The 27,492-nt window shown below is 40.9% G+C and overlaps 1 protein-coding gene and 1 long non-coding RNA gene across 3 annotated transcripts; one reads left to right on the top strand and one right to left on the bottom strand.

Annotated features, from left to right (window-relative positions):
- Window positions 1–5,500: 5,500 nt before the first annotated feature.
- Window positions 5,501–23,398, bottom strand: sv2ba (synaptic vesicle glycoprotein 2Ba). Of its 2 annotated transcripts, none has more exons than XM_020079811.2 (13): window positions 23,235–23,398; window positions 18,313–19,029; window positions 13,921–14,101; window positions 11,265–11,416; window positions 10,607–10,740; window positions 10,010–10,099; window positions 8,629–8,742; window positions 8,442–8,530; window positions 8,063–8,227; window positions 7,828–7,961; window positions 7,402–7,602; window positions 7,077–7,236; window positions 5,501–6,956 (listed from the first exon to the last, which is right to left on the bottom strand). In XM_020079811.2, the coding sequence occupies exons 2-13, from the start codon at window positions 18,788–18,790 to the stop codon at window positions 6,773–6,775; spliced, it is 2,082 nt and encodes a 693-aa protein (XP_019935370.1). In that variant the 5' UTR covers window positions 18,791–19,029; window positions 23,235–23,398; the 3' UTR covers window positions 5,501–6,772. The 2 variants fall into 2 exon arrangements, with proteins under 2 accessions (XP_019935370.1, XP_069394710.1); XM_069538609.1 differs by lacking the exon at window positions 23,235–23,398 and adding an exon at window positions 21,356–21,376.
- Window positions 8,794–12,006, top strand: LOC109624892 (uncharacterized). The gene is made up of 3 exons (XR_002202411.2): window positions 8,794–9,795; window positions 10,565–10,758; window positions 11,270–12,006. It is a non-coding gene; the product is annotated as an uncharacterized lncRNA (long non-coding RNA).
- Window positions 23,399–27,492: the final 4,094 nt, after the last annotated feature.

Genomic DNA, 27,492 nt, shown 5'->3' with positions numbered 1-27,492 from the left:
CTCACTAGCACAATCGTTTTATAGACTCTGCAACTCAGACGTGAGCTGTCATCTCTGACCCTCTGCTTTTCTTTACCTTTGATAGAGATGTGAGGCTTATACTGCTGATTATACTGCTGCTGTTCCCTGATGCTTTGGACAAGAAAACCAATGTCCTATGTGCTTGAAATGTCAATGTTAATTCTCTGAGGTTTAATGAAGCATAATGACTTGTATTATCCAGTTAATGCAGAGGTGTGAGGGTTTCACGCTGATGAGAACTGATGAGTCTGGAGGCGTCACTTCACACCTCAGCTGTGAGAACCTGGTAATGCTGGTGAATAGTGGCACTGCTGATCTTCTCTGTCCCTATCGCTCTGCTCCTTTCTGTTTTACTCAACCTGTTTTTCTTTCATTTTCTCTCCATGTAGAGCAACCAAAGATCATTTGGTGACAACTTCAGATAAATAAAAAAATAATAATATAAAAAAATACTTCTCATTACCCTCCGGAGACCACTAGCATTGTCTCTATCCCCCACCAAGCATTTTTATCCATATTTTCTGTCCTTGTTTTTTTCGTAACTCAAGTTGCCTTGAAAGGCTCTATATGAATTTAAGTTATTATTAGTAATTGTAGCAAAATCAGTAGTAGTATTAGTAGTAGTAGTGGTAGTAGCAGTAGTTGTAGATGTAGTACTAATGTTAGTATAAGTATTATCATTATTATTATTTAGATACAAAAACAGTGATACTTTTTAATTTCTGTATTTATGTACTGTATGTATTAATATCTATATATAGTTTATAACTAAAACTACTGTGAACATTAAAACACATTTGAACAAGTGCTCTTCCTGTCTGGGTGAATGTAGTGATGCTCATTTTATTTTCCAAATCCAGTCTGATTGCAAGCAGTCATCTTTTTTTCATCATCTTTGTCTATTGTTTATTAAATCTTAACATCAAACCTAACCTGAATCCTAACCCTGTTCAGTGCAGGGGAGGACTGCGTTTTATTTCTCTCAGCTCAGTTTCCATGAAGCATTGGCAATTTGTGGTTGGCTTAGTATCAAGGTATTATCCTGTCTGATGGAGCACCGGCTTGCAGTCTGTGGAATCAGGTAAAAAACTGAATATAATGCTGTTTGTCTGGTTTGTATAGAAGCCTGGAGCTGCTTTCACCACAGCACTGAAGACCGGTCTGTTCCAGGGATCCTAAATGATGAAACATAGGAAGAGGTTGAATAGTGAGAGGTGGAATGAGATGTGTTAAATTAGTGAATGGGCTGAAGATAAGTTATGTGATGCTCTATACATACTAATGTGAGTGTGCTGTGTCAGGCTGAGGGCAGGGTGAACTGGGGCTGAACCCGCTGTGCGACCCCGCAGCTCACCCTGACCGAGGTGAGGCTGTGGGAGCCTGGCTGCGAGTTTGGCACCTCTGGGTGGATGCCCACCCACAGCAGGCTCTCTCTCTCTCTGAGGCTGGGCCGCCTGCCACCTGTCTGAGCCTCCCATGTCTATCCACCCCAGCACGACCTCCAGTGATCTCCCTCTGCTTGGAATAAAATCCAATTAGACAATGTATATAAATGACTCCTGTGAGGATTGTGGGTTGGCAGCATGGCAAATAGTGATCCAATGAATAAAAAAAGATCAGAGGAAGGATTTAAAACAGATGATCACACAAGATAGAAGTGTATCAAGGAAAGTAAAACATGTTAAAGGCTCATTGTGTAGAATTTAGTGAAATCTACTGGTGAAGTTGCATGTTGCAGCTGAACACCCCTCACCTCACCCTCCTCTTCCAAACATGACAGAGGACCTGTGGTAGCTTCAGTTGTCATAAAAACTCAAAAGGTGTTTAGTTTGTCCAGTCTGGACTAATGTAAAAAACATGGCGGCCTCCGTGGAGAGGACCCGCTTCCAATGTAAATATAAAGTATTTAAATATATTATTACTATTTTGGGGTAAAGAAAACATCACAATTTCTGCCAATAGATCCCTTTCACCCACATCTTACACACTGAACATTAAAAAGAACACTTAGTTGCTCTACTCTCTAGTTAACTTGCTTTGTCATTCAACAGCAAAAGAACTGGCTCTTGATCAGAAAAATTGTCTCGACTCTGACACCAACACTTAGCTGGGATTATCGTGACCAACAAGACACATCTATGACACTGTGAACACCATTTTCTTTTTTTCTTTAAACTGAGCCTGTATCGTGTGCAGTCTGCTTTAAGTTGGCACTCGTGTTGTTGTGAGATCAGAGATGTATAGAGTGACATATAGAGTAATGTGATGATGAAGCTGAACCAATTCTGAACCAGTACCAGGTTCACCTTGGTATAACCAGGTTTTGAATAACTCATGCACAGTTGGTGACCTTGTAGTGGAGTGGCCATGCAGAAACTGGAAGGTACACAGATGTCTGCACAGAGCCTCACGTACCTGTCTCTTCTGATGATGGAATTTATTTTACTGAGACCAGAGTAGCACCTTGTTTTATTTATGGCTGCGGAGAGTAAAGCCTTAGCCTTTCGTGACATCGTTTGAGGCAATTTATCAAACGTCACATAGCTGCCTAATGAGACAAAAAGGCCTTTATACACGTTTTTTCCCTGTTCAAGGGCTCCTCACAGCAGAGAACAGATTGTAATGTTTAAAATCGATGAAGTTTTCTTTTAAAATTGTCCCTGAATTTCTTCCAGGAGAATGTCCCTGGAGTTCTGTGAATAAAAAACCTAATCTGGGACCAGTTCAGACAGGAGAACCCTCACAGACACAAGCTTTCCTACACTGAGGCACTTTAGAAAGACACAGGGATAAACTATCTCAATATGTTGCTTTGGTTGATATTTTGGACCACAAGAGTGCTTAGCATTATTAAATGGATAAATCCTGGAAACCCTGTTGATCCAATACTGAACTATACCCCTGGGTTTTGTTTAGTGTGGCCAGGAAGAAACAATGATATTACAGAAATGATGACGCAATCACCCTCATCACTTCTGACACTCGATTAGGCACAACTGCAATTCCGGCACTAAACAGAAGGTGCTGCTAACCCTGACTGTCAGTAAGAGTTCCACCTCATCTACGCTCCAAGCATTAAAATCCCCGTACTTATTTTCCAACTTAGCTGTTTCTCATTCATAGTATTTTCTACATAAGCAACATGTATGTCTACTTTACATACTGCAGAGTCAACAATCAGTTTCATGTTTACACTGGCACATGCATGAGGGATCAGCTCATTTCTGATACAGATGGAGATTGTTTTAATTTTACAAGTGTGGATGGATCACTTTTATCTGAATCTTTTCTCTTTTATCTATCTTAAATCTGTGTGATAATGTCTGTGTGTGTGTGTGAGTGAGTGAGCGTGTGTGTGTCTGTGTGTGTGTGTGAGTGAGCGTGTGTGTGTGTGTGTGTGTGTGCCATGTCAGCGGGTGAGGTGGCAGGTGAGGGGGTTACATTCTGCACCCTAGGTGTGAAACATAGCTCCCACTGGAGGGGTTAGTCAGAGGTGGACAGTAAATTTCCTCTAATTGTAGGAGTGACATTCACAGAGTGACTTAACAGAATGACACAGAACAACAGAAGAGAACTGAAATTTAGAATAAATGTAATCATCTCGTCCAAGCAGAAAACAAAGAGTTAACTGCTGAGTGTCTGTCACTAATCCCTCCTTAATGTAAAAATATCCCTCATCAGTGTCAGCAACACTGACTCTACAGTTAACTAGATGAAATTGAAATAATAATTCCAGAGAAAACATGAATCCCGTGTTCTCTGACCTCCACAGGCTGACAGTGCGATCAACAGTTTCTTTCACACCTCTGCCAGAGTAAACACATCCTCCTACAACCAGCACTTGTTCACTCTTGTGTTCTACTATGTTTTCACAAGCACTCCTGACCTGCAACCCCCACACACACAGCTGCCTCTGACATGGGAACAGTAATATCCTCACTGCTATTGTGCAATGTAAGCTGAGGTCAGGACGATATCAGAGCATGACAAATGAGGAAGAACACGATTCTGACTTTTCTTACTAAAACACTTTCAGTTACAGTTTGTAAAATTACAGAATGATCTCAAGGTTCTTATGTCTCTGTGTTGGTAAAGACTGAGACACTGCAATGCTATACTCTCCAAAAATTCGACTTATTTTAAAACTTGTAAAAGCAAGTTTCCTGCTAAGCACTCTAACCTGCTCTGTTGTCTTTACACTTCCTCAGGACTATAGTGAACATGCATCTTTGCCTCTATTGTGATTTTATCTCCTTGGTTTTGTGTACAGGCTTCACTGATCTGTTGTCACTTCCCTCAAACATTAAACCTGCTTGATTTCAAAAGTGTGGCAGACCAGGACCAGAATGAAATATTTAATGTTGTATTGATAAGAACGCACACACCGTCAGTGTGGTGGTTGCAGGAATTTGGGATCTCATTAAAGTTTGCATGATAAAAAACAGGACTTAAGTGCGAAACAAACATGTAGGCAGCAGACTAATCTGAACCAAAAAAGATAATTATGATAAAACTGTGGATTATGTCAGGATTTAGAAGATGGAGAAGCAGTTAAAAATGCATTTTACAGCATGAGCAGCAGGTGAGTTACATATAAAGGTTTTTGTTAGAGGCTGTAGTGCAAGTTACAGCTGAAAGATTATTTATGATTCAAAATCAGACACTTTGATCCAGTCAGTCGCATTAAGATTTTATGAGTAAACCCTTCGCATTGCAGGATTATTTGAGCAGATAATAAATGCGGTCAGACTTGCAGAAACACCTTTGTGGTGGTTCAAATCAGACCAGACATCTGCAAAAACAATTCTGTAGTGTGGGGCCATCTGCATGCATATATGTCTACAAACAGCAACCACAAAGACTGGAAACTTTGTGAAACACCACGCATTCTCTGTCCAAAAGTTACAAAGCTACAGCTCAAGGTGAATACAGAGAAAAAGAGAAAGCTTTTGATAGCTATGGCAACAGATCCAAAGTCCTACCTCTGCCTCTGATCTCAGCACTCACCCTTAACTCCAACTCTTTCTATTATTCACCTCCAGTCTCCTTTTTTCTATTTTCTCTGTAACGCCATGAAGTCAAGCCCTTGGATGCGTGAACATATTTTGCTCAAGTTGAATCATTTTTACTTGCATGGCTGTTTGTTGGTGTATGTCTGTGCCACTGCAGGTGAATATGTATCTGATGGGGTCTTTACATTTGCTTGGCAAAATAAACACCAAAGTCGTTTTTCCCTCAAGTTTGGTTATTTGTGAAACATCAGGATTTACAGCTGAGACTGACTTGCAATTGGAAGGCACTTGTACGCTTGTACCATGATAACTACTGTGCAGACTCTGGTTCCTAATTTTGGCAGCACCCGGGTGGGAGGAAGTGGAGTCATTCATCTTAATTGAAAATTTGTGACATTCAAAGCATTCAAGTGTGTTAGTACTTTATGTTTTCAATGCACATTCTGCATTAACCAGGAAAAACTGGATCACAAGCCCTCAGCTTTTATTCAAGTCATGATGGAGCTACTATTTTATAACTAATATACACAGGTCTACAATATGTACAACAACAAATATAGTATTGGTAATCAGACTATTGTGTTTCATTAAATTCACAGACATGTGGATAACAACCCCACACATGCACACACAACTCAGTCACGCCAAAAACAGTTACATGCTCCTTAGAAATCTTGACACGTGTTGTCAGAAATGCGGCAGGTTCTGTAAAACAGTTCTTCATCAGAATGTTAAAATGAGAGCATCATATCAAAACATCTAATCTCACAGTTTTGTGTCATTTTAGAAAAAAATTCAATAAACAAACAGAACAATTCCTTATATTTTGTCATGGCAAGATGTGACAGATAAGACGTCTACGTTATTTTCACCAGCTACAGAACACAGTGCTACAGTTAAGGACAGACAAAACGTCTTAGAGTTGAGGACAAGACAAAGACAAACAGGAGGGAAATGCAGTCGGCTGTTCGGGTTGGATTTTGGATCAAGTGGGAGAAATGAACAGAAGTTGACTTGATCTAAAAGACCTCCTACATATAATAAAAGGGTCGATACAGGTTTTTATCTAGAAAGAACAAACCAAGCAATAATATGTATGAAGAAGACTATAGACACCACAGGACAGTGCAGAGTAAATAAATAGTGAGTGGATGGTAGCTGTGTTTTCTCTGAACAACACCAGCAGTGATATTGCTGTTGAGCCACGGAAGTGAGGCGTCCAATCCATTTCCAGTTATGATCACAACTTATATACCTCTGTCTCTCCTTTTGTTTTCAGCAGGGAATGAAATCAAAGCACAACATGGTAACATGAACTACATGACCTTTCAAGTACAGACACAATTTCATCTCTTATTAATCTTTCATTTACACAAACCTCAAACAAAACAAAGGTTGCTACGCTGTGTGTACGTGTGTGTGCATAGAGGGACGGCAGTAAATAATGAAAAGGAAATGACAAACACTAGTTTGGTACAATGTGTCAGAAAAGCTGGGCAGCCTGAGGGGCTCACTGAGGGGTCAGGAAGCCACCTAAGGCCCATGTAGGCAACCAAACAGGTATTTTTTCCAACACTTTACTCAGACAGTATAACCATGACAGACTGATAAACACAGCAAGCACAGTGTGGCCTTTGTTTCTTGTCTTTTCACTTCAGTTAAATGTGATACTTTTCCACCAAAGCTTTCCCCATAGCTAGACTGTGTTTGGGGCCTGGAGGCTGCAGGAGTTTGGCTTTTCAAGACAGGATTTTTTCCCGGGTTTCGGGCAACTTGAGAGCCACCAGACCTCCACAGACGAGGGCGGCGAAGGCCAGGAAGATGGGGATGATCTTGGTAACGCCGATGAAGGCTGCAAAGATAAAGCTGGCAATAATGGCTGCAAACTTGCAGATTCCATTCAGGATACCGAACGCTGTCCCTCTGTCAAGTCAGAAGAAAGAAAAAAGATTAGATGCATAGTTTTAAATGGCCACTTCTGAGATAAATTAGGAGTTAAGAGGAGGCTCAATAAAGCTACGTTTGCTAAACACCTATCTGTACCTTTTAGCGGCTGGATAGAGTTCCACAGAAATAACCTCAAGTCCATTCCAGGCTGCTACACTGGCACCGTAGAAGAGACACTGCCAACATATTACAGCTCCTTGACTGAAACTTAACAGCAGCAGGAAGGTACAGGCAGACGATGCCAGCATAGAACCACCTAGACACAGACAGACAGACAGACAGACAGACAGACAGACAGACACACAGACAGACACACAGACAGACACACAGACAGATTAATCACTTAAACAGTTAGAGCAAAAACTCTATCTGCCCTACATTACTGTACGTCTACTGTACTGGCACTTTCCGATGACCTCACCTATTATTCTGATCCTTCCTATCTTGTCCATGAATAATGCTGACAGGATGTTGCCAGGCAACACAGCCAAACTGCCCAGGAAGCTGACCATGTAGATGACGATGTCATTCTCCTCCTGGAAGTTCAGATGGCAGCCTTTCTTCGGGTGGAGGAAGGTGGTGTTCTCCATTCGACAGTCTTTGAACTTTTCCTGCCAGAGGTCTGGAGAGAAGAGAAAGATGAAGAAGGAGGTGATGCTTACAGAATATTGACTTATTTCACACTTATTTTAGTGGTAGAGGATAAGCACGTGCCAAATTGTAGATACTTAGCAGATGACTGTTTTAGTGCAGTGTTAATCTTTTAGTAACTCCGGCCCTCAGTGTTTCAAAAGTGTCACTAAAACCACTTTACAACCATTCATTACTAAGTCTTTGCGCTGACTACCTGTGTTGTAGAAGACGGTGCTTTTGAAGGTACAGTTCTCAAAGAAGGTGTTAGTCGACCTGACATCTTCAAAGTAGCAGTTCTCAAATAGAGAATCCTCAAACTTCACAGACTTTATCTCAATGTTTGCAAACCTAAAGGAAAAAAGAAAGAAAGGACACTAAGCAGCAGCAGAAACTAATGGTGACTAAACAGATTGTGACATATTGAAGGGGGGGGGGGGGGGAGCGCCTACTTGTCATGGATGTACTCTCCCTCGCGGTGTATTTGGTTGACGAGAGAGAAGTTGAAGTGGAAGCGTTCGACGCGTTCCCGGTGGAACACTCGAACCTTGGACTCATACTCTTCGTACTGCATGTACTTGATCATATCAGGGAACCAAACGCCCAGTCCGTGGTAGCTAATGCATATAGAATCAGGACATTTGACAAGACTTAACACTAGAGACAAAGTATTATAGCAGTGAGATTCTTTCTATCTTCAGATTATCTTTGCCTTAGAGAGGCTGTGTTCGTGATATTCTGAAAATGCATGAATATGATGTGAATCTACAATTATATTCTAAAAGGTTTCAAAGCCCAGATGTCAGCATGGGTTAAATTGCAAATTTTTACCTGAAGGCCAAACAGAACCAGACAATAACCAGGAAGAGGCCTTGCAGTCTGAGCTCTGGAGCTGATAATGACATGATGTTAGCCATCACCTGGAGGATGGAAAGACATTCCGTTACACAAAGTGGCAAAAACGTGGATATGTTTTGGTGAGATAAGCACTGCAAACGTCCACTTATGATTTGCAGACCTGTTGCAGCATGGTCATGTGTCTGACGGTCCAGCGTTGGAAGGCTGTGCCGGTGTCGCTCTGGATCTCTATGAACTCGTCCTCTTGCGTCTGCGGAGTCTTAATATTTGTCACCTTCACATAGAGACAGAAGTGGGAACATATGGTTAAAACTGTCCTCTTCATTATTTTTTAGGATTATTACAGGCCTTAACCTCTTTCTTTATTTTTTCCCCAAACCCCTTTTAACACTGGTTTAAATGAATACCATATACACACACCATGTAGTACAGTACAGTGTGTTCATTGGGACATTCATTACATGAGAAATGAATCTACTGTGCTGCATTAAAGGCACACGCATATAGACGGTCAATCTTTGACTTTGCAATGCTACTACCTTTTTCACAGCAGACATTTGTCACAGTGGGAGAAACACATGTGTAATGACTGACGTGAATGACAGCTACATTTACGTTTACATTAACAGTGCATCAGTGAGGCAGCATGCAGCCACCATCACTGTTATTAATGACACTCTGGGGTCATGATTGAGCCCCTCTTCTGAACGTTTGAAAGACTGTTTATGTCATCAAACTTTTAGAAAGGCTTTCTCTTGTATTGATTTCTTATGTTGTTTTCCTTGTGTTTGGATTTCAGGATTTGCTCTGTGTTAGTGTGTGCACTCTGAGTTCTTAATTTCCTGTTTTATTGTGAAACTTACGTGTCTCCCTTGCTTTACTTCCTGTTTTTGTCCCATTTCCTGTCTTGAGATTGCCTGCACCTGTCCAAATGTGTTTCACCTGTGTCGCCTCCCTTGTCTATAAAGTTTCTGTGTTTCCCTTTAGCTGATTTCAGACATGCACTGAACTCTTGGAGTTCTCAAAAAACAAAAAAACGCATGTTCTCTGCCGCAAAATGAACACGATACATCCTGCCTGCCGCACCGCACCTCGCCTGCAGGCTCCACAGATTTCTGTGTTGAGAATGTGTCTCAGTGAGAATCACCTGCTGCATTGTTCATGTGTGAAAGAGAAACAGTCAGGAGCCAATTCTGCTGACTTCCTCCAGAGGTCATGTCTGAAAACAGCTTTGGTCTTTGTTAGCTGGTGTATTCAGTTTGCTTTGGTTCACTCCAGCTTCACTTTTTGTATCACCTGTGTTTCCTAACCTTCCAGCCTCCTGAATGTAAGCATTTATTTTTGACTAAATATATTCCAGCACTTGCAGTTTTCTATTTATCTGCATTTGGGCTGCGATGCTGCCCTGAAAAAACTCTTTTTTGTTTTTTTTTTGTGGATGATTACTCATTAATTTGGGTGAATGAAACTGATTCATAGCATTTCTTATGATGAGGCATATAATAAAGCCGTACATAGACGGTATAAACACAGAGCCTTACAGTGAAAACTCTCTCTGGCTCCCCCTTGGCCTTCCAGTTAGTGTCGTGAACTCGTCTCAGGATCATCCACGCCTCGTCATGACGGGCATTCTGAAAAGAAACAGACAGAAAAATCACACACAAATCTTTTACTGATGAATGTCTACATCACCAGTGTTTTATATATGTTTAGTGGAAATGATGTTATTTACTTTTTATAAGAACAACTATTTTTGAAATGGCTTTGTGTTTGCCGACTAACTTTCCCACATACCGTGTAGCCAGGGGTTCTCATGAGGTCTGCCGCTTATCAGAAATGGGCGACGTGTGATAATTTGGGGGTGTGTGATATGAACATGTCGGAGCAGTAACATACAAACACAATACCACATGTGGTTACAGCTCTGACAATGTCCTGGATGAGAAACAGGGGTGGGTGGTGTTCTGGTGTTGTCTTAGCAGCCCTTCGCTACCTTTGCACAGCAGTGGCATGTTGCTCTGGTGGCTGATGACTCAACATTTTTAACCAATCACAGCCTGATGTTTAATACTGTACCCTCACATCGTGAATATTAGGATGCAGCTCTTATATCAATCTGAGATGGTCCAGTGTCTAACCTCCAGGAGGAACCGTGGGCTCTCCGGCATGAAGACGACTCCGATGAGAGCAGCGAGCACGGGGAGGAGGCACACCAGGATAAACATCCTCCAGGTGTGCATCTGGATCTCTGTACCGATGGCAAAGCCCCAACCTGAAAACCAAACATCCAGTAAGGAACAAATTAAAGCACAAAAAACATCTTGTTATATTTTATGTACAAAACGTCTGCTATGCACCAGTTTATTTTCCCATGAGTCATTTGCATCTGAGTGATTGCATTGATTATAAAGCTGACAGTTAACACACGAGCAACCGTGGGCCTGTGTCAGTTCCATAAAATTATTTTTCTGGTCCAAGTCGTTCATTTGTTTTAATATGAATTATTCATATACAGCCAGTAATTGCAGAGATAACTTCTTAAGATGAGGTGTATTAGCAGGCACAGAGCTGAGCTCAGAAATTAATTTAGCTGCATCCTGTTGTTCGTGCAGACTGAAGGAAGAAGGCTGACATTTCAGGGAGCTCCTGCAGTTATTTGAATTTTAATTAAAAGTCAAATAAACATTACATTATCTCTGTTTTCCCAGTTTATGTTTGGTTTATTTGAACGTCTGTGTGCCTTCATGTGCCTCAATATTCTGCATGTGTGTGTGTGTGTGTGTGCGCGTGTGTTACCATAGTGAGGGATGATTCCCCAGGCAGTGAAGGAGGCGTAAAGGCCTCCCAGCATCCAGAACATGCAGAGCCAGCTCAGATGTTCTCCACGTTTATCCATCTGCAGGAACTCAGTGAAGTAGGTGTACACTATCGGGATGGAGCCGCCAATTCTGGAGGAGGAATCATGAGATGCCTGAGAATCTTTTATTTATATATGTAAATCATCCATTATCTTCTGAGGAACTTTTACTACGATCTCTGGTATTTGAGCTCTTTCCCATCAGTTGCTTTTAATGTTTGACATTCTTTCATTTTTGTCTTCACTACAAGGATCCTCACTCACTGATTTTTCACTCACCACTGGGTATCTCAACATGCAGACAATTTTGCTTTATTTAATCCAGATTTCTCTGTCTCTGATATTTCTACCTGAATATAAATTATTGTGGAGGTTGTTGTTCCGATTTAAGTGAGTTCATGTGCTTTGAAGTCAGAATTTGGAAAAACATGGACGCTGCAAAGAAATGTTTAGTATTTATGTGTTGGAAGCGTTTGAACACCTTGACAGTGCTTTATTATATTTGCATTATAACAAAGAGGGGAAAAAGTATTAGGTGCGTCAGAAATACAAATAATTGGCTGATTATTCATAAAAATGTCTGCATTGGCTAAAAAGTGGTGTTATGCTCTGATGAGAGATTAACACGCAGTGAAAAATGTGTAACTCTCGACAAGTTCCCATTAAAAGCTTCTATTTAGAGCTGAGTGTAAAAATACGTCCTCTTTGTGTCTTTTACAATATAGATGTTGAATTTGATATCTATAAGTGAAACATGTTTAAAGGGTCACTGTGTAAGATTTAGGTGGAAGGGATTTATTTGCAGAAATTTGATAATAATTTAAATGACGTTTTTACTAGTGTGTATTAATCCTCTACATTTTTACAAATTGTTGTTTTCTTACCTCTAGAATGAGCCCTTTGTATTTAAATACATTATATTCAAATATGTTATAATAATATCGAGACACCTTTTGAGTTTTTATGATGACTAAAGGTTACCACAGGTTCTCTTTCCTGTTTGGAAGGGGTGGGTCAGGTGAGGGATATACAGCTGCAATATGCAGCTCAACCACAAGATGTCCCTAAACTCTACACACTGAACCTTTAACATCAAGATGATCACCGGCCCTTTGGTCCACAGATCTCTCTCTTTTATTATGAGGATCTTCTCAAATAGCAGTTGAGCCTGACAGCTCCTTGTGTTTTGTGAGGCCAGTTAAAGTCTTTTGCAGATGTGAGCATTTACAAGTAACATGAGGCTCATTATCACTGCGAATCAGCAACAGCTGAACATTTAATTTTGGTGACCTTGTGTTTTTATATGTGTCCAAGCAAAAAGCTCAAACATCAGGATTGCAGGTCTGGGTATACTCTGCAGTCATTATCAAAAGAAATGTGTCTTTGAGAGCTGCAGAGGCAAGTGTGCACAAAGGTTTCACCCAAGGTGCTGGCGACAGCAGGAACACAGCAATAAAACTAACATAAAAAACAAGCTCATCAGATGAGTGTTCTCTGGTTTTAATTAGTCTCATAAAGAAATGCTCTGTTACGGTGAATAAGCAGATTTCTCCTGTTGTGCAGCGTACAGTCAGCATGTCTTTGAGTTGGTACTAATACATTAACACAGTATGTGACTGTGCAGTGATGTGTTCCAACATGTAGCACATGACAGCTTAAACGTTTAAAAGCTGCATAAAAAAACCATCCTTTGTTGTGTGTAATTGTCATGCATCATCTGGACAAACACGACACGAGGACAAACAACGCAGAACAACGCTTCTCTGCATTTTCTCGTGTGGATGGAACCGATGGATCAGCATTATTTTGGCTGCATAATAGCAGAGGAAGTGCTGTCAGACCTAATCCCAGGGGGGCGGGGGGCGGCGGCAATGAGACACAAATAATGAGCTTGTTTTGAGTAGGATGGGTATAAGAATAAGTAAATAACCATATATTTTGCTAAAACAGAGCGAGTGTGTGATGCAGCATGAAGCAAAGTGACTGGTTTATATCAGAGCTCTCGGCCACAGGCTCTAACCCTTCATGTGAAGCAAGGAATAACTCTATTTAGTTAGAATGTACTAAACATAATATCAGAATAATAACAGAAATATCGAGACTGTTTAATGTACGTATGTTATATTAATGAGAAAAAACTGTAGTGAGCTGAATGTTGTGTTCAGAATATTTACTGTCTCCAGCCATGTTCCTGAGGAACTGCATCTTTAATGAAGGTACCTATGTTCAGATACTGAACGGCTAATTGGCCCTGATGGCTGCGTGTTTGAGGCAATTTGAGTGATGTATGATAGAGAAAGTGCTGCACATACATGCACTGCATGAATGTGTGTGTGAACGAACGGCAAAAAAAGAGTATAAAACACTCTGAGTGGTCATCTAGACACAGACCATTTCTCATCATTATACTTAAATGTCAAGTATCTTATTTTGGAGCAAATAGCACAACACAAACAAAAGGATGTTTGAGGCCCCGTCTGACTTGTTTCTACTGAACGTTTACACAACTCATGGAAAAGATCTGCCAGTATAAAAAGCCTACGTTTAAACTGGCTCCTGAAAATGGAAACATAAATGAAAAAAAAGTGTTTTTACCCGAAGCCTGAGCAGAACCTGAAGAAGAGGAAGAAGCCGTAGCTCTGAGCGAAGCAGGACAGGAAGGAGAAGACCAGGTCGATGGTCAGCACGTAGATCAGACACTTCCTCCTGCCCATCTTATCACTCAGTCCCCCCCACACCAGCGCCCCTACCATCATGGCCACATACACCAGAAGACCTGCAAACACACACACAAACACAGTAACACAGTCCAGTTATAATCCACTTCTGTGTTTTACTCTGAATTCACACTTGGTCTCACTGAAACAAACATGAAGGCTCAACACTTTTGCTTTTACCCATTGGCTTTTATTTTTTTCTATTTTTTATCCCGTTCTTTTACCATTTAAATTATGTTGTATTTTATGAAATTATTATTATAATCAAATATTTGAATACAAATCAATACACAGCAAATATTACTGATATAAGCTACTGTTTAAAGAAAGAAAATGGACAAAACTCCAGTTGTCCACAGGGGGGCTCCCTCTACCTGATTATGAACACAGGAGGCAAGAAGACGCCACACCTCCTGTTGTAATTCACTGTGATGCATTTGAGCAGCATTGTGTTCTCTGATGAACCTTTCTGAATATTCCTAATGACACCAACTCCCACTCACACCCAAAGAATGAGTTTCTCCTTTTGTCTTTGCTGTTAGTGAGTAACTGACATTCTTCATCATTTTTACCTCCAGATGTCATCTGCCACTTCCTGTCCATAAAAGTGACCAACTGTGCTGCCCATTACTGCACCGAGAAGATAATAAAGAGTGTGAGCTTTCTTTTTATATCTCTGGGGAGAGCAATAGTCTCTCACCTCGCTGCTGGTGAAACCGACAACCTCAGGTGGTGCAGTTTAAACCTGTCGGCCTGTTCCTCCTGCCTCCTCTAGTGTTTTTACTACACACAGCACTAATTACAGAGGGATTAAGCAGCTTAACGGCACGTGGAGCCATAGTGTGCACCTTCCCCGTGGATTACTAGTCTATCCAAATGCCCTGGAGTTCCACACGCCAAGCTGCACATCCCTAACGCATTCTACAAGTGACTGCTCAGGGTCCCGGAGGAGACAAAGAGTCAAGGCTAACATGTCACCCACTATCTTGGCCTAGTTGTTGCTTAGGGCAATGTGCGCACCTCAGAAATGTGCATTGACAAGTTGACAGGATGGCCTTGTGATTAGAAAGTGTGCTGAGAGCCACAAGGTCCAGGGAGACACAGGATCTGGCCCTGCAGCAACACGCTTCAGTCTGCCTGCTGAAGTGTCCTTGAGCACAGTGAAGTCGATGAATCCCCTCAGGGGAAAGATTATTTTTTGATTAAGTGAAAACACTATGCATTTTCCACATCTACATGGAGAAACGATTAATTGACTTTAAAGTGCAAATAAATGCAGGCCATAAATTGACCCTATATAAAGTAAGCTGTGTCAAAATACTACCTACATTATTTAAACAGAGCTAAAGCCTTTCAGTGAATATAAATTGTATAAAATTCAATTTCTCTCCAGCTAGAAGAGATTACGTGCTGCTCCATTTCTGTTCATTTTCGGTCCAGGGCCAGCCGCTAATATGTTCATTGTTAAGACTGAAGAATACTAATGGATTATGATCATCGCTTGTTTCATAAAAATCTCAAATTTGATACGAACCTGGAATCTTTTAAATTATATTTATATGATAAACTGTATCTGAAATTTTAAAATGTGTTGACAGTGAGTTTCAATGATGCCAGTTACTTTATAATAAGATATTTGAAACATTCAATATCTGATACTTTTCTGCATGTAAGCTCTTATAAACAAAATAAAATCAGTCCCACATTTATAAGGCTTTGGCCGTGATGTTCACCAAAGTACTGCCAAATTTAAAATTTAATGGAATAATCTGGGCTGGTAAATTGAAACTAGCTAATAGCCTCGTTACATGGAACTTGGCAAAGCCTTTGCACACACCGGATTTCCAGAAGTGATGCATTTTCCTACTTGTCATGCAAGAGTTATAACAGTCTGTTTGAAGGAAATATTAAAATAGATCATTTGTATGAATGTTCTTGTAACTGTTGTTAAACAGATAACAAAGTTCTATCAAAATGAATAAAACTTGGTGGATCTGGACATCTTGCTTGAGTGACATGATGTCTGAGAGCTACTGTGCAAAAACCTTATAGAAATGAATGCTAAGCGCCAAAATGTATTAGCTGCATTCATACATATGAATAAAACACAAGCAATTTCCTTGAAATAGTTGGTGGTTAAATCTCTGCAAACAGATCAAGCCTGGGATTTAAAGCCTGACACATTGTTCTCTCATTTGTATTCTCCCACTCATTTGTATTGTCTCCCACTATAAGCCTCTTGTATTTTCATTCTATAGATCGAACAAGGTAAGGGCACCAACCACCCTCCTCTTTTAACAAAATGTTTAGAAGTCTGTCAGCTCTCCAAGAGTCAGGTTAAGATTAAACACTTTTCTGCTGCCGTTTGTCTGGTGAACAGATCATGAGCATGACTCTAACAGCGTCATTCTGCAGATCTACTTCATATTCTCAGCCAATGATCTGTGCTCTCCTCCCGCTCTGCACAAACAGATGCTGGGATTTCATTTTCGCCAGGCCTTCCTCCTGCTACCAGCACCTGTCAGAGGCCTGAAGTGCCTCTGACAGCTCTGCACCGGGCACCGCAGGCCGCCAGGCTCTCTGACTGCTGCAACATGCTCCATATTAGCCTGGGAGCACACACTGAATACAATCACCACCAGGTTCCTCATCAATCTCTCGCTTCATCCCAGGAGCCCGTTGTTAAGATGAAATGAGCGATGTGCAATCTGCCACATCGCCCGGCTACACACGAGGCCTGGGAAATAAGGTGAGAGGCTTTAATTTGCAGTTTAGATCTGTGCAGAAAGTGAGGAGCAGATGTTTTCAAGGAACATTTGCCCTTAAGTTGTGTTTATGCTTCGCAATATTTTTTTGGTGTGTTCCCTTTTGTGGTGAATATGGAGCAGGTGAAACAAACATGTAACTGATACAAACTCTGCTTAAAGCAAAATATATTCACACTAAAATATAAGCAGGTTTTTACTTCTTTATCTGGACAGTGAAGCTAATCTATTGGCTCAGCCATACTCTATTATGACACAGTGTTGGTTGTGGTTAATGTTAGAGCTGGACGATGTGGCCGAAATATATATTGAGATAAAAATTTCAGTTGATATCGATAATTATCATTATAAATCTAACATTAGAATTTCTTTTAAGTTTACAGACTGATTTTTACTCCCGAGTGAGGTTGTTGGTTTAAACTCTTTTTTACAAGGCGAGAATGACAAACACATATACAACAGAAAAACATTGATTATATGTTTAACCTTCTCACTGTGCTTACACAACTTATAAGGATTACATTGAGATTATTGAACCTCTGCTGTGTTGCTATTGATGGAAAAATATGTTGCAATAATTATCAATTATGTTTTATTGCCCAACCTGAGTCAATGTTCTCTATTTTTGCTTTTGCACAGAAAGATCTAAGCCTTTTTCTACCCTAATTTATACCAGCGACTGGAGGTTATTTCTGCTGAAAACTGATCTGCCACCATTTTCCATCAAGAGCCATATGCAGGATTTTGTTCTGGCCAAGAACAACGGCAGATTATTTCACTGATGATTTCTTTTCTCTTGGAGGAAGAAGAGATGGGAAGTCTCTGACAGATGATTGCAATTAGCTAGCTTTCCAGGAGGTTGTATATCTGTCTTGGAGAAATGTGTGCACTAAATCAGTTTTCAGCCATGCTAGTTGCCTGGCCTAGATAATGTTGGTCAATCAGCAGTGTCAGATCTATGACTTTTCTAACTCGGGGGCCATAAAGGTCATAAACAGTAAGATGCACATTTAGGTAATTCCTTGTTTGACTATTAGCTCTGTAGCTTTGAACAAATCATTGGATATATTTCAGAAGTTGTTCCTTATTCAAGCACATTGTGTTATTGAAACCTAAAAAGTACAAAAAATTCTTAACATAATGTCCATATCAATTTAAGACTACTGACAGCACAGAGGCACTTCAGGGGTCAATCAGAGTTCCGCTGGGGCCCTTGCCCACCCTGGACTGGGATCTGCCCCTGTCGATCAGAACATCATCTCCAGCACCATCATCAGGTCAGGTCAATTTTAATTTATTCAGTACTTTAGTTAATGACCAAATTTCCCAGCTCAGCTGTACTTCCCCCGCACAGTAATCTTGGAAATGATTTCACAAAAACTAAACTCTATAAATTAATCTTATTTCATATTGGCATGAAATACTAGGAAGGTTTTCCTGGGGGAGACCTCTGCTCACACCAGTGACCTCAGTTTCTCAACCTCCCTCCCTTGTCTGTCACGTACCCAGCAGTCCTTTGTCAGCGTTGGATATGCACATGTCCTTCTCAGCACTGGGAAGGACGAAGCCCACCACGAAGCCGTCCACTCCGTCGGCCATTAGCGCCAGGCCCAGCACGAAGAACAGCATCCATTGGAAGCGCCCGTGGCCACAGTCCTCCATGATCGTCTCGTATTGCTCTGACAGGTTTTCCTCCTCCTCTTCTTGCTGAGCTGCCAGGCGGGCTTTCCTCCTGGCCTCCACCCGAGCTGCCCGACGCGCCTCCTTGATCTCGTCGGGGTGGGGGATGCCCTGGTACTCCCCCTCGTACATCTGCTCGTCATCATCTGCCCCCTCGGTGTCATCACTAGCAGCATCCTCCTCCTGCTGAGGGTAGTCCGTTTGGTAAGGGTAGCCATCCTGACCGCTTCCATCCTGGGTGTAGGTGTACTCTCCGCCCTGCGTCACCTGCTGGTTCACGTTGTTGTGATAGGGGTCATCCATGGTTCCTGCCGTGTGTCAGGGGAGCAGGACTGATTTGCAGTGTAGCCGTGGTACGGTGAAGAAGCTCAAGTCGTCAGCTATAATGGCATAATCCTCCCTGGGAGCCGTAAGTTGCTCTCAGTGTTCCAGGTGTCCAAAGGGAACTGCAGGTTTTCTGTAAGAGTCTGGGTCTCAGGTTTAAGGCCTCAGCAACTGAGTTGAATTATCTTCCTTGATGTGCACAGTGCTGCATGTCGAACCTAAAAGACAATAAATTGTCTGTTAGCATAAAAGCAAAGGTTGTAGAGCAGAGATATTAGTATTGATAGTGCAAATTTAACTCCCAGAAAAACAAAACAATGTATCAATAAAACACATAACAACCGTAGAACAATGTTGTGTTATTATCATCTTAATTGTTTTTACTTCATTCCCAAAATTGACATTGATTGTTTTTTCCTGGTTCTCTGTTCTTTCGCTTTAGCTCCATTTTCTACCAATTTATCTTATTTCATGTAATTTATTACTATTTGTAAAGCACTTTAAACCCCGCATATGATTCCAGTCAGAAATGAAGTGCTATGAGGCAGGAGGGAGCAGCTCAGGAGTCCCACTCTCCCCCCGCAGGCTGCTTGTCCTTCCACACAACCAGATAATCTCATCGTCTCCCCCGCTCAAATGCTCTGACGCCATTTTGATCCATCACGCAGCTCTGCCGCGGCGATGACACGTTCAGATTTGTCTTGATTTTTACGGTGAGCAAAGGCCAGAAAAACGCCAATGGGAACAAAATAACACACAGAGCTGCATACTTTCTCTGGATGACACATACGTTACTGACACAATTTCATGGAACTGAACAGCGAAGTGAATATTCCTAGAAAATCAAGCAACTGTTTGGCCTGAAGCTGGATCCTCTGTAATACAGAGATAACAAATGAGGGTGCATTGTCGAAATGTTTTTTCGTGTCAACCAAGCTGCAGAGCTGAATGCTAAATACAGCGCACGACAGTAAGATGCAAACCTTCATTTAACCTTCATGTCAGCGTTCAGTACAACTGTGAGGAGGTTTTACTTCCTCTCAGTTGTTTTACATTCACACTTGGAGGTAGAGCAACTGTGTACCTTGTTCAAGGGCACACTTATTTATTTCATAATATCTATCTGGTTTTACTTTTAGTTACTCTTATGCTCACATGAGGTACTGTTAGTTGTTTTAGCTGCTTTATCTGGTTTTACTATTGGATTATTCTTGTGTCACATATGTACTGAAAGGTGTTTGTGTCTCCAGATCGTTTGGTTTTATCTTTATTACTTGTGTATGTTTATTTATAGGTGTCCCTGAGAATCTAAAAAGCTGCAGTGAAATAACAATTATTATGATTATTATTATTATTATTATTATTAGTATTAGTAATAGCAGTAGTGGTGGTAGAAGCAGTAGTAATAGTAGCAGTAATAGTATATCTATCTATCTATCTATCTATCTGTCCATAGGGTTTGTGGGAAATGGAGTCTTAGTTTTAACACAGGTGGTTTGGAATTGTAATTACAACCATGCAGTGGAAGAACTGGTTTAGCCTTCCCTCAGTATGACATCACTGCTCCAGACTTTCATCATTTTGCCTGACACGCACTCATGTTACATAATAATAGACCTATTCAAACATCAGGTTTAAGGCACAGATTTTATGAGCTTGCTGTATTTTGCATCAGATTTCAAAATTTTATTGTGAAGCTACTTATGACAAGACAGACACAGACACAGTCTGACAATCTTATCATGTGACACTGGTTGGTTTGGTTTGGGCAGGTCTGTTCTGGTTTGGAGCCCGGATGACGAACACTGTAATTTAATCCAGATTAAGACTGCAGATTTTTTTTTTTTTTCATTTTGCCCTTGTTGCTTCACATTGTTGTTTCATCACGAAACACACAGGGGTGGCTGATAGCAGCAGTGGATTATGGTGTCTTGATTGAAGCACTGAAATGTAGTCACTTCTCTTTCCACACTGAAATCCCCTCGTCAGAGTTAAAATATATGCCTGGATCTGTTTTGTTGCCGGGGGTAATGAGAGGCATTGCAGTGCCATGATGTGGTGTGATTTTTTTCCCTCTCCTCCATTTGTTGTTTCCTTCAGTAATCTGAATAATAGATGAATGATTCAGGAAAGAAAGTGAGAGGATGGATGCTGAGTGTGGTTGAGGGAATCCGTGACGCTTTCATCATCCTGCTGCAGCTCCTTTACTCACACAGCTGCCACTTACATAACAGTGAGACTGCCTGCACTCATGCTTCTCCCCTCTGTCACTCTCTCACTGTGTAAAAATGTATGAATTGTATCAATTTTATCCCAGTTAAACCTAACACACACATACACACACAATACTTCAGATGTCAAATCAGTATTTACGCCTGTGCAGAGTTTGAATAGGTCATGATCTGCCTTCCGCTGAGAGTGTCCTAGTGTTCAAAAGTCAAAGAGCTCTTTTGAATCATGAAAATCAATGTGGGTCTGAGGTTTAACAGAAGCAGAGAGGTCGCTGTGTAATTTACAGAAAGCTGTTTCAATCTCGCCACTGACCTTTTTCCTATTCACATCATTTATTAGTTTGACTGAGCCAAACTCTGCCGTCTCCGCTCCATCAGTTCCTGTGGCTTATTCTGCAGAGAGCAACATAACCAGGCACTTGCACTAGGGACTCACATATTGATGTAATAATGCAATACACACCAGACAGACACACACAAACACACACACACACAGTCGTGTCTCCATGACTTTAGTATTCCATGACTAACCATACTGCTGACTACTACTTGCCTAACCTGAACCCTAACCTTAACTTAACCCTACCCTAACCATTAACCTTAAAAGTTCAGTGTGTACGATTTAGGTGAAATGGATCTATTAGTAGAAATTGAATATAAAATAATCCTAGTGATGTTTTCACTTGTGTGTTTCACCTAATCTGTACGAATTGTTGTTTTTATTATCCTTGAATGGGCCGTTTATATTTAAATACTTTATATTTACCTCAGCAGTGGGTCCTCTCTACAAAGTGGACAAACTAAACACCTCTTGAGTTTTTATGACAACGGTTCTCTTTCATGTTTTGAAGGGGAGGGTGAGGTTAGGGGTATTCAGGCAACATGCAACTTCACCACTAGGTGACACTAAATTCTACACACTGAACCTTTAAGTCCCCTTAATCAAACTGTGTAAACAGATTTAGGCCCCCACATGTAATACCTAGACTATACACACACACCCCCCCACACACACACACACGCGCACACACACACACACACAATAATTCAAACTACCCAGTACACAGACTTCTGCTGATGTCTGCAAATGCCATGTTCAACATGGCTGCCTTGCTTAAAGGCAGCTCATTTGCAATTATTGCATTGAAAATGTTCTTCATGTATATATTTTCACATCCAGCTTCAAACTTTTTCCTTTTGTAGGTAATTCCTTATCACAATTGGGAAATGTAGAAATGATCATAATAATTGATCATCTATACTGCACATGCTTTGGCACAGTCAGGGTTCATGAATTAATCTGAATGTATGTACAGTATGCATTTTTATCACGTAGATGCTTTTCTTTATTTTGAACTTTTTTCTCTGATTCAATTTACTTTCAATTCCACTTTTATCTATAAAACCTGGGACCTTTGCCATGTACTCCATACTATTATGCAGCCATAATACAGGTGTTTGACCTGAATCCAAGAACTGATTTACCTCATCATTTATTTGTGGAGCGATAACACAATGTTTGCACCAACTCCTGGACCGTACTTTGCATATACTGGTTCTGTAGATAAAGCATCTCATTGCATCAGACTGCATCTTTTATATGCAATGCATTTGAAACTTGGCTATCACTGCATTTAGTTCATTTTAATCTCAGCTCCTCCTTGACCTCAACAGGTCAAAAAACTGTCTTTAATTATTTCTGATGACGACCTGTGTGCTAACCATCGAAATGCATTTATTATTAACTACATTCTGCATACATCACTGCCAGTAAGTCATGGTGCAAGGGTTTCTGTCCTGGGCCTTATTAGACATGTCATTTAATTGGGTATGTCACATATGTATCCATAAAAACATGTTATATTGAATAGAGCCTAATAACAGAGACATTAGATTCATCCTTCATGCAATGAAAGTTTCTTCATAAAAATATTTTTTAGATTTTAACAAAGAGCAGCAGGGTGAGTTAAGATTGACCATATATTAATTTATTAATAGAACGGGACTTCTAAATGTAAGTATATGGATTTTCATTTTATTCAAAATAATATTGATGGCTGAAAAGCAACTGTTGCGACATGTTGATGTTGTTGCAACAACTAAATTATCTTTCTCTTCTGCACAAGCTAAATTGCACTAGCTGGGTTGAATAGCACAGTGTAGCAAACATTAAATAGTATATAATATCTTACCTGAGTTGGCATTCCACTGTTATGAAAGTATCTACTGAAAAAAATTAACAAACAAGCATAAATCTAAAAAATGTCAAAGTCCAAGTAGCATTTTCACATGTCCAAAGCCGACATGTCAGTTTATCCTAAGGCCGTCCTGCAGCCAAGCCTGAGGGATTAGGATCCAACTCCCCAACCCCACCCCCCGAAACCACACACCGCCTCCCTCAGCAGGGCTCATCTCCACAGGAAACTCCCCGGAAGTTAACCCCCCCACACACACATCTGGGAGCCAATGGTACAGTCCAAAAGGTTTAAATAGCAACATGCTCCACTGACACTGAGTACAGACTGGGTGATACTGTACAGGGTTTTTTGTGATACTCTTGATCTCTAAAACGGGTCATGTACAGAGAGGTCAAAGGTCAGTGTCAGCTTCCAGGACAGCAGGATTCTTTTTTAAATGTTTTCACTCCAGACACTTCAGAGGGGCAGATCCTCATGGAGACTTAAACCTGGGCCTTTATTGGTCCACAATCGTCAGAAGAGATCTCCATGTGTGCATGTTTTAGATTCCATTAAAACACCTAAACACTACACCAAGTGTTGTTAACATCCAAGTAGTGGACTATGATGGGGTGTTTGGATAACGGTTGCCTATAGTTACACCAGTCAAGATGAGCCCTGCTGTCCCATAAACAGAAAGGTACTTCAGTTCAGTAGCTGCATGTACTGTCATAGAGTCATTGAATGACACTCTGACTTGCTACAGTGGCTGCTCATCCAATATGAGTCACTCCACACAAGCATCAGCGAAAATGGTACACGCATTCTTTCTCCCTCAAAGCAGGAAGGGGTGTGGGTGAGCACAGACGTGATTATGGACGAGTGTAAGTGGCACCTGCTGGAGATGGATAATCATAACTCTCCTGCACCACATCTCATCCCTGTGGTTTACATACAGAAAATATACAGAATCAGAGAGAAGGACGGCCTGACGCCACAGAGGGAACAGCAGTTATTTGGAGGATATGATGGATTGATGACAGCCTTTTCCTAAATTATATTACATTATATATGTTACAGTTCAAAAGTTGAACTTGAATGCTTTGATCATTAGCTGTGAATTCATGAAATCTTTCAAATTTTCAGAAAAGACGATACATTTAGTTCCTGTGATACCTCAGTGACCTGTCTAGGGGGTACTCCATCTCAAAGTCAGGTGAGAGTGACTCCCCCCACAACCCCCTAAAGAAATAAGCGATATAGATAAAGGATGGATATTGAATTTACTCTCATACAAGACCAAGAAAAGGTGAAAATCTCAAGTAAAAAGCTTAAACTAGGGATTATTTGACATTTTATCAACAAAAATAACTCAGATTATACATTTTCTGTGGATTGACTTGATCAAAAGCGCCAAATACAGAAATCTAACTACCCAATAGTACTCTTCATTTCACAGTAATCATCTTGAAACCTCGTCCACTCTACAGGATCTACCTGGTTATTAGTAAAACATAAATTAAACTGTTATGTTCATAAGTATGTAGCAGCACTTATCATTAGATCCAACCAACTCCAATGTGTTTACAGATACTCCCTCATTTTACAATAAAAATAATTGTATGCACGGAAACACATATCACTGTAGTAATTACAGTAATTACAATTATCATCCATCCATGAGCAGTTGTGGAGTTAGAGCGGGTCTTCCAATATTCACGGTTTCATCGTCATCTCCCCTATTCCACGCAGGGTCCTTGGGCAAGACACTCAACCCAAAGTTATTCCTGAGTGATGTGTGCTAGAGAACGTGATGCTCATATATACACTGTATGAATGTGTGTGAATGGCAAAACTGTACTGTAAAGAGCTTGAGAAATGAAAGGCAGTTATATAAATACAGATCCAGTTAACATTATTGTTAGCACTTATCCTTTGAGAGGGCAGCGAGTACACCCGGGACCGGGCACCAGCAAATCACAAGGCCTATATTTTACAATAATATTTAAAAAAAAAAAAATAATGGTGTTTTTTATTCTTTTTCACAACAAATGTAGCATTTTATACACAATACAATGGCTCTGACAGCATACATACACTACATTATAAAAAGTGACTGTCTATGTGCCATTGAACAAGTTCTTTATCCACTACAGCAGCCAGTATGCCAACTCACACACCCCCACCCGGAGACATGGTATGTCCTGCTATGGGACATCATTATAGAGAGTAGATGTCTTGCGTAGAGGCAAAGCTCTCTAATCCGAAGGCCAGATAATTCGAGTGCAAAGAGGATTAGCTCCACCCCAGCAGAGCCATTGGCTAAATTTAGCCCCCACACTCTCTGTCTTCACCAGTCTCAATTTAACCCCTCCTCAAAGCTCCGCCCATCACGCCCTTTACCCATCCATCCATGCACGCTCTCCACCAATCGCACGCTGCAGTGCATCATTATGCCATCATGACATTCTTGGACCTGTCCAGCCATATAATCCAGTATTTAGGCCCAACAGCCAGGCCCTGCACCCTGTCAATGTAAATAATCACATCTTTATGAGATTGTGTTGGTGTCAGTTCTCCTGTGAGGGGAAAGTTAGAGTTGTGGCTACTAACTCCCCAACGTCTCTGCCCTTCATCTGCACAGCTCCATCCTCTGGCGAACACACTGGGATTACGATGCCGGCTCGCACAATCCCTGCAATGGCGAGCATACTGCATCACAGAAACGTCTCATGCAAGCATCCAGGAAATTAATAGCATCCACAGGGAGGATTCTGGGAGAGAGTGATAAACCCACTCCCTGCGTCCCTTCAGTTCCTGCTTTAACTTGAAACCACTGCCTGCAAGTTAGCTTCATTATTATCCTCCAGTGAATTCCACAATGATTTCAGGGTCACGTGAATGTTTGTGTCTGCCTGTGACACTCGACATCCCCTGTAGCAACTGCTCATTGAAGATCAGGGATTTAAAGCTTATTGTACAGACTCTGAGAAATGCACATTATGTTGAACAGAATATGGTTTATGTTGACTTGGGTTGAGGGAATTTTTTGCTTTTCCTGCTTTTTTCTTGTTTTAAATGAACACTTGACGTCAACGTTGTTAGATTTCTCTGAAATATCATTTATTAGCCCCTCAGGGTTTCTGTATCACCAGCTCCGGTTTCAGTTCTCTTTACTTTCTTCAGTGCAGAGTCCTGTGTGTGTGGGAGGAAAATAACTTTAAGAAAACAAGGCAGAGGCAGTAAGCAAAGCCCTGCTGGTACAATTACTGAAACATACTTTTGTGCTGTTTTTCCTCTGCTAACTGGGCCTGAATGGAAGAGTTGCATTTTTTTGAAAATAGTTCTTCAGGGCTTGAACCACACCTACAGTTTGGTTTTTGGCTCTTGTCCTTTTGTCTTAGTAGTTTCAGCCTCTCTGATGTGATTGAAAGTGCAAAATGTAATTAAGATGAAGATACTTTTTAGAAGAAGTGATTATCTGACTGTGTCCTCTGCAATGCAGAGATATGAAGTGTACAGTTCTTATTTCACTTGCTGGTTGAACTGTGTTTTACACATTATATCTAAAACCACTGAGATTTGTCAGCAACAATACATCAGACCCTTCCTGTTTCTTTCCCAAACCATGCATCCTTGAATTATGTGTGTGGAGTCACTGCGCCTTCACTCCTACTGTTAGCTCCTAATTAAAGAGCAGAGATCTGCCGGAGGTAATCTGCTGGGCTTTAGTGAACGGCGGTGGGATGTAGAAGTGGGTGGGAGGCTGTGTGGGTCCGAACTCCCCACATCCCTCTCATTGGATTGGACATGCCCATTTGGCTTAAGTCAGCTGACCGGCTCTGTGGCGTGCATCCAGCATTGAATCGATGGACACACACACGGTACATGCATGGAAACATGGAGACTTAGACAAACATGCATTGGTTGATAAACTTTGACCTAAATTTTGTACTTCATCTGAAAATACAATGAAAAAGCTATTTTATATTATACACACACACACACAAATATATATATATATATATATAGAGAGAGAGAGAGAGAGAGAGAGAGATAATTTGTGTGATAGTGATTTGTATATTGGTGTGTTTCGACTGAACAAATCCCAGCTGATGGGATCAACTGGATTTACTGACCTGCAGCTCCACAGACCCTGACATCTTGTGGACGTGAAAGGGACTGATATTATGTTATTATTGTTATAGTTTTGGGTGAAATAAGCATCTTAGTATTTCCACCTTAACATTGCACTTAACAACTGCCAGTCTTA

Source organism: Paralichthys olivaceus, chromosome 1, assembly GCF_024713975.1.
Source record: "Paralichthys olivaceus isolate ysfri-2021 chromosome 1, ASM2471397v2, whole genome shotgun sequence".
Classification (NCBI taxonomy): domain Eukaryota; kingdom Metazoa; phylum Chordata; class Actinopteri; order Pleuronectiformes; family Paralichthyidae; genus Paralichthys; species Paralichthys olivaceus.
The sequence above is the reverse complement of the archived record's forward strand: the minus strand, read 5'-3'. Positions and strand labels throughout refer to the sequence as shown.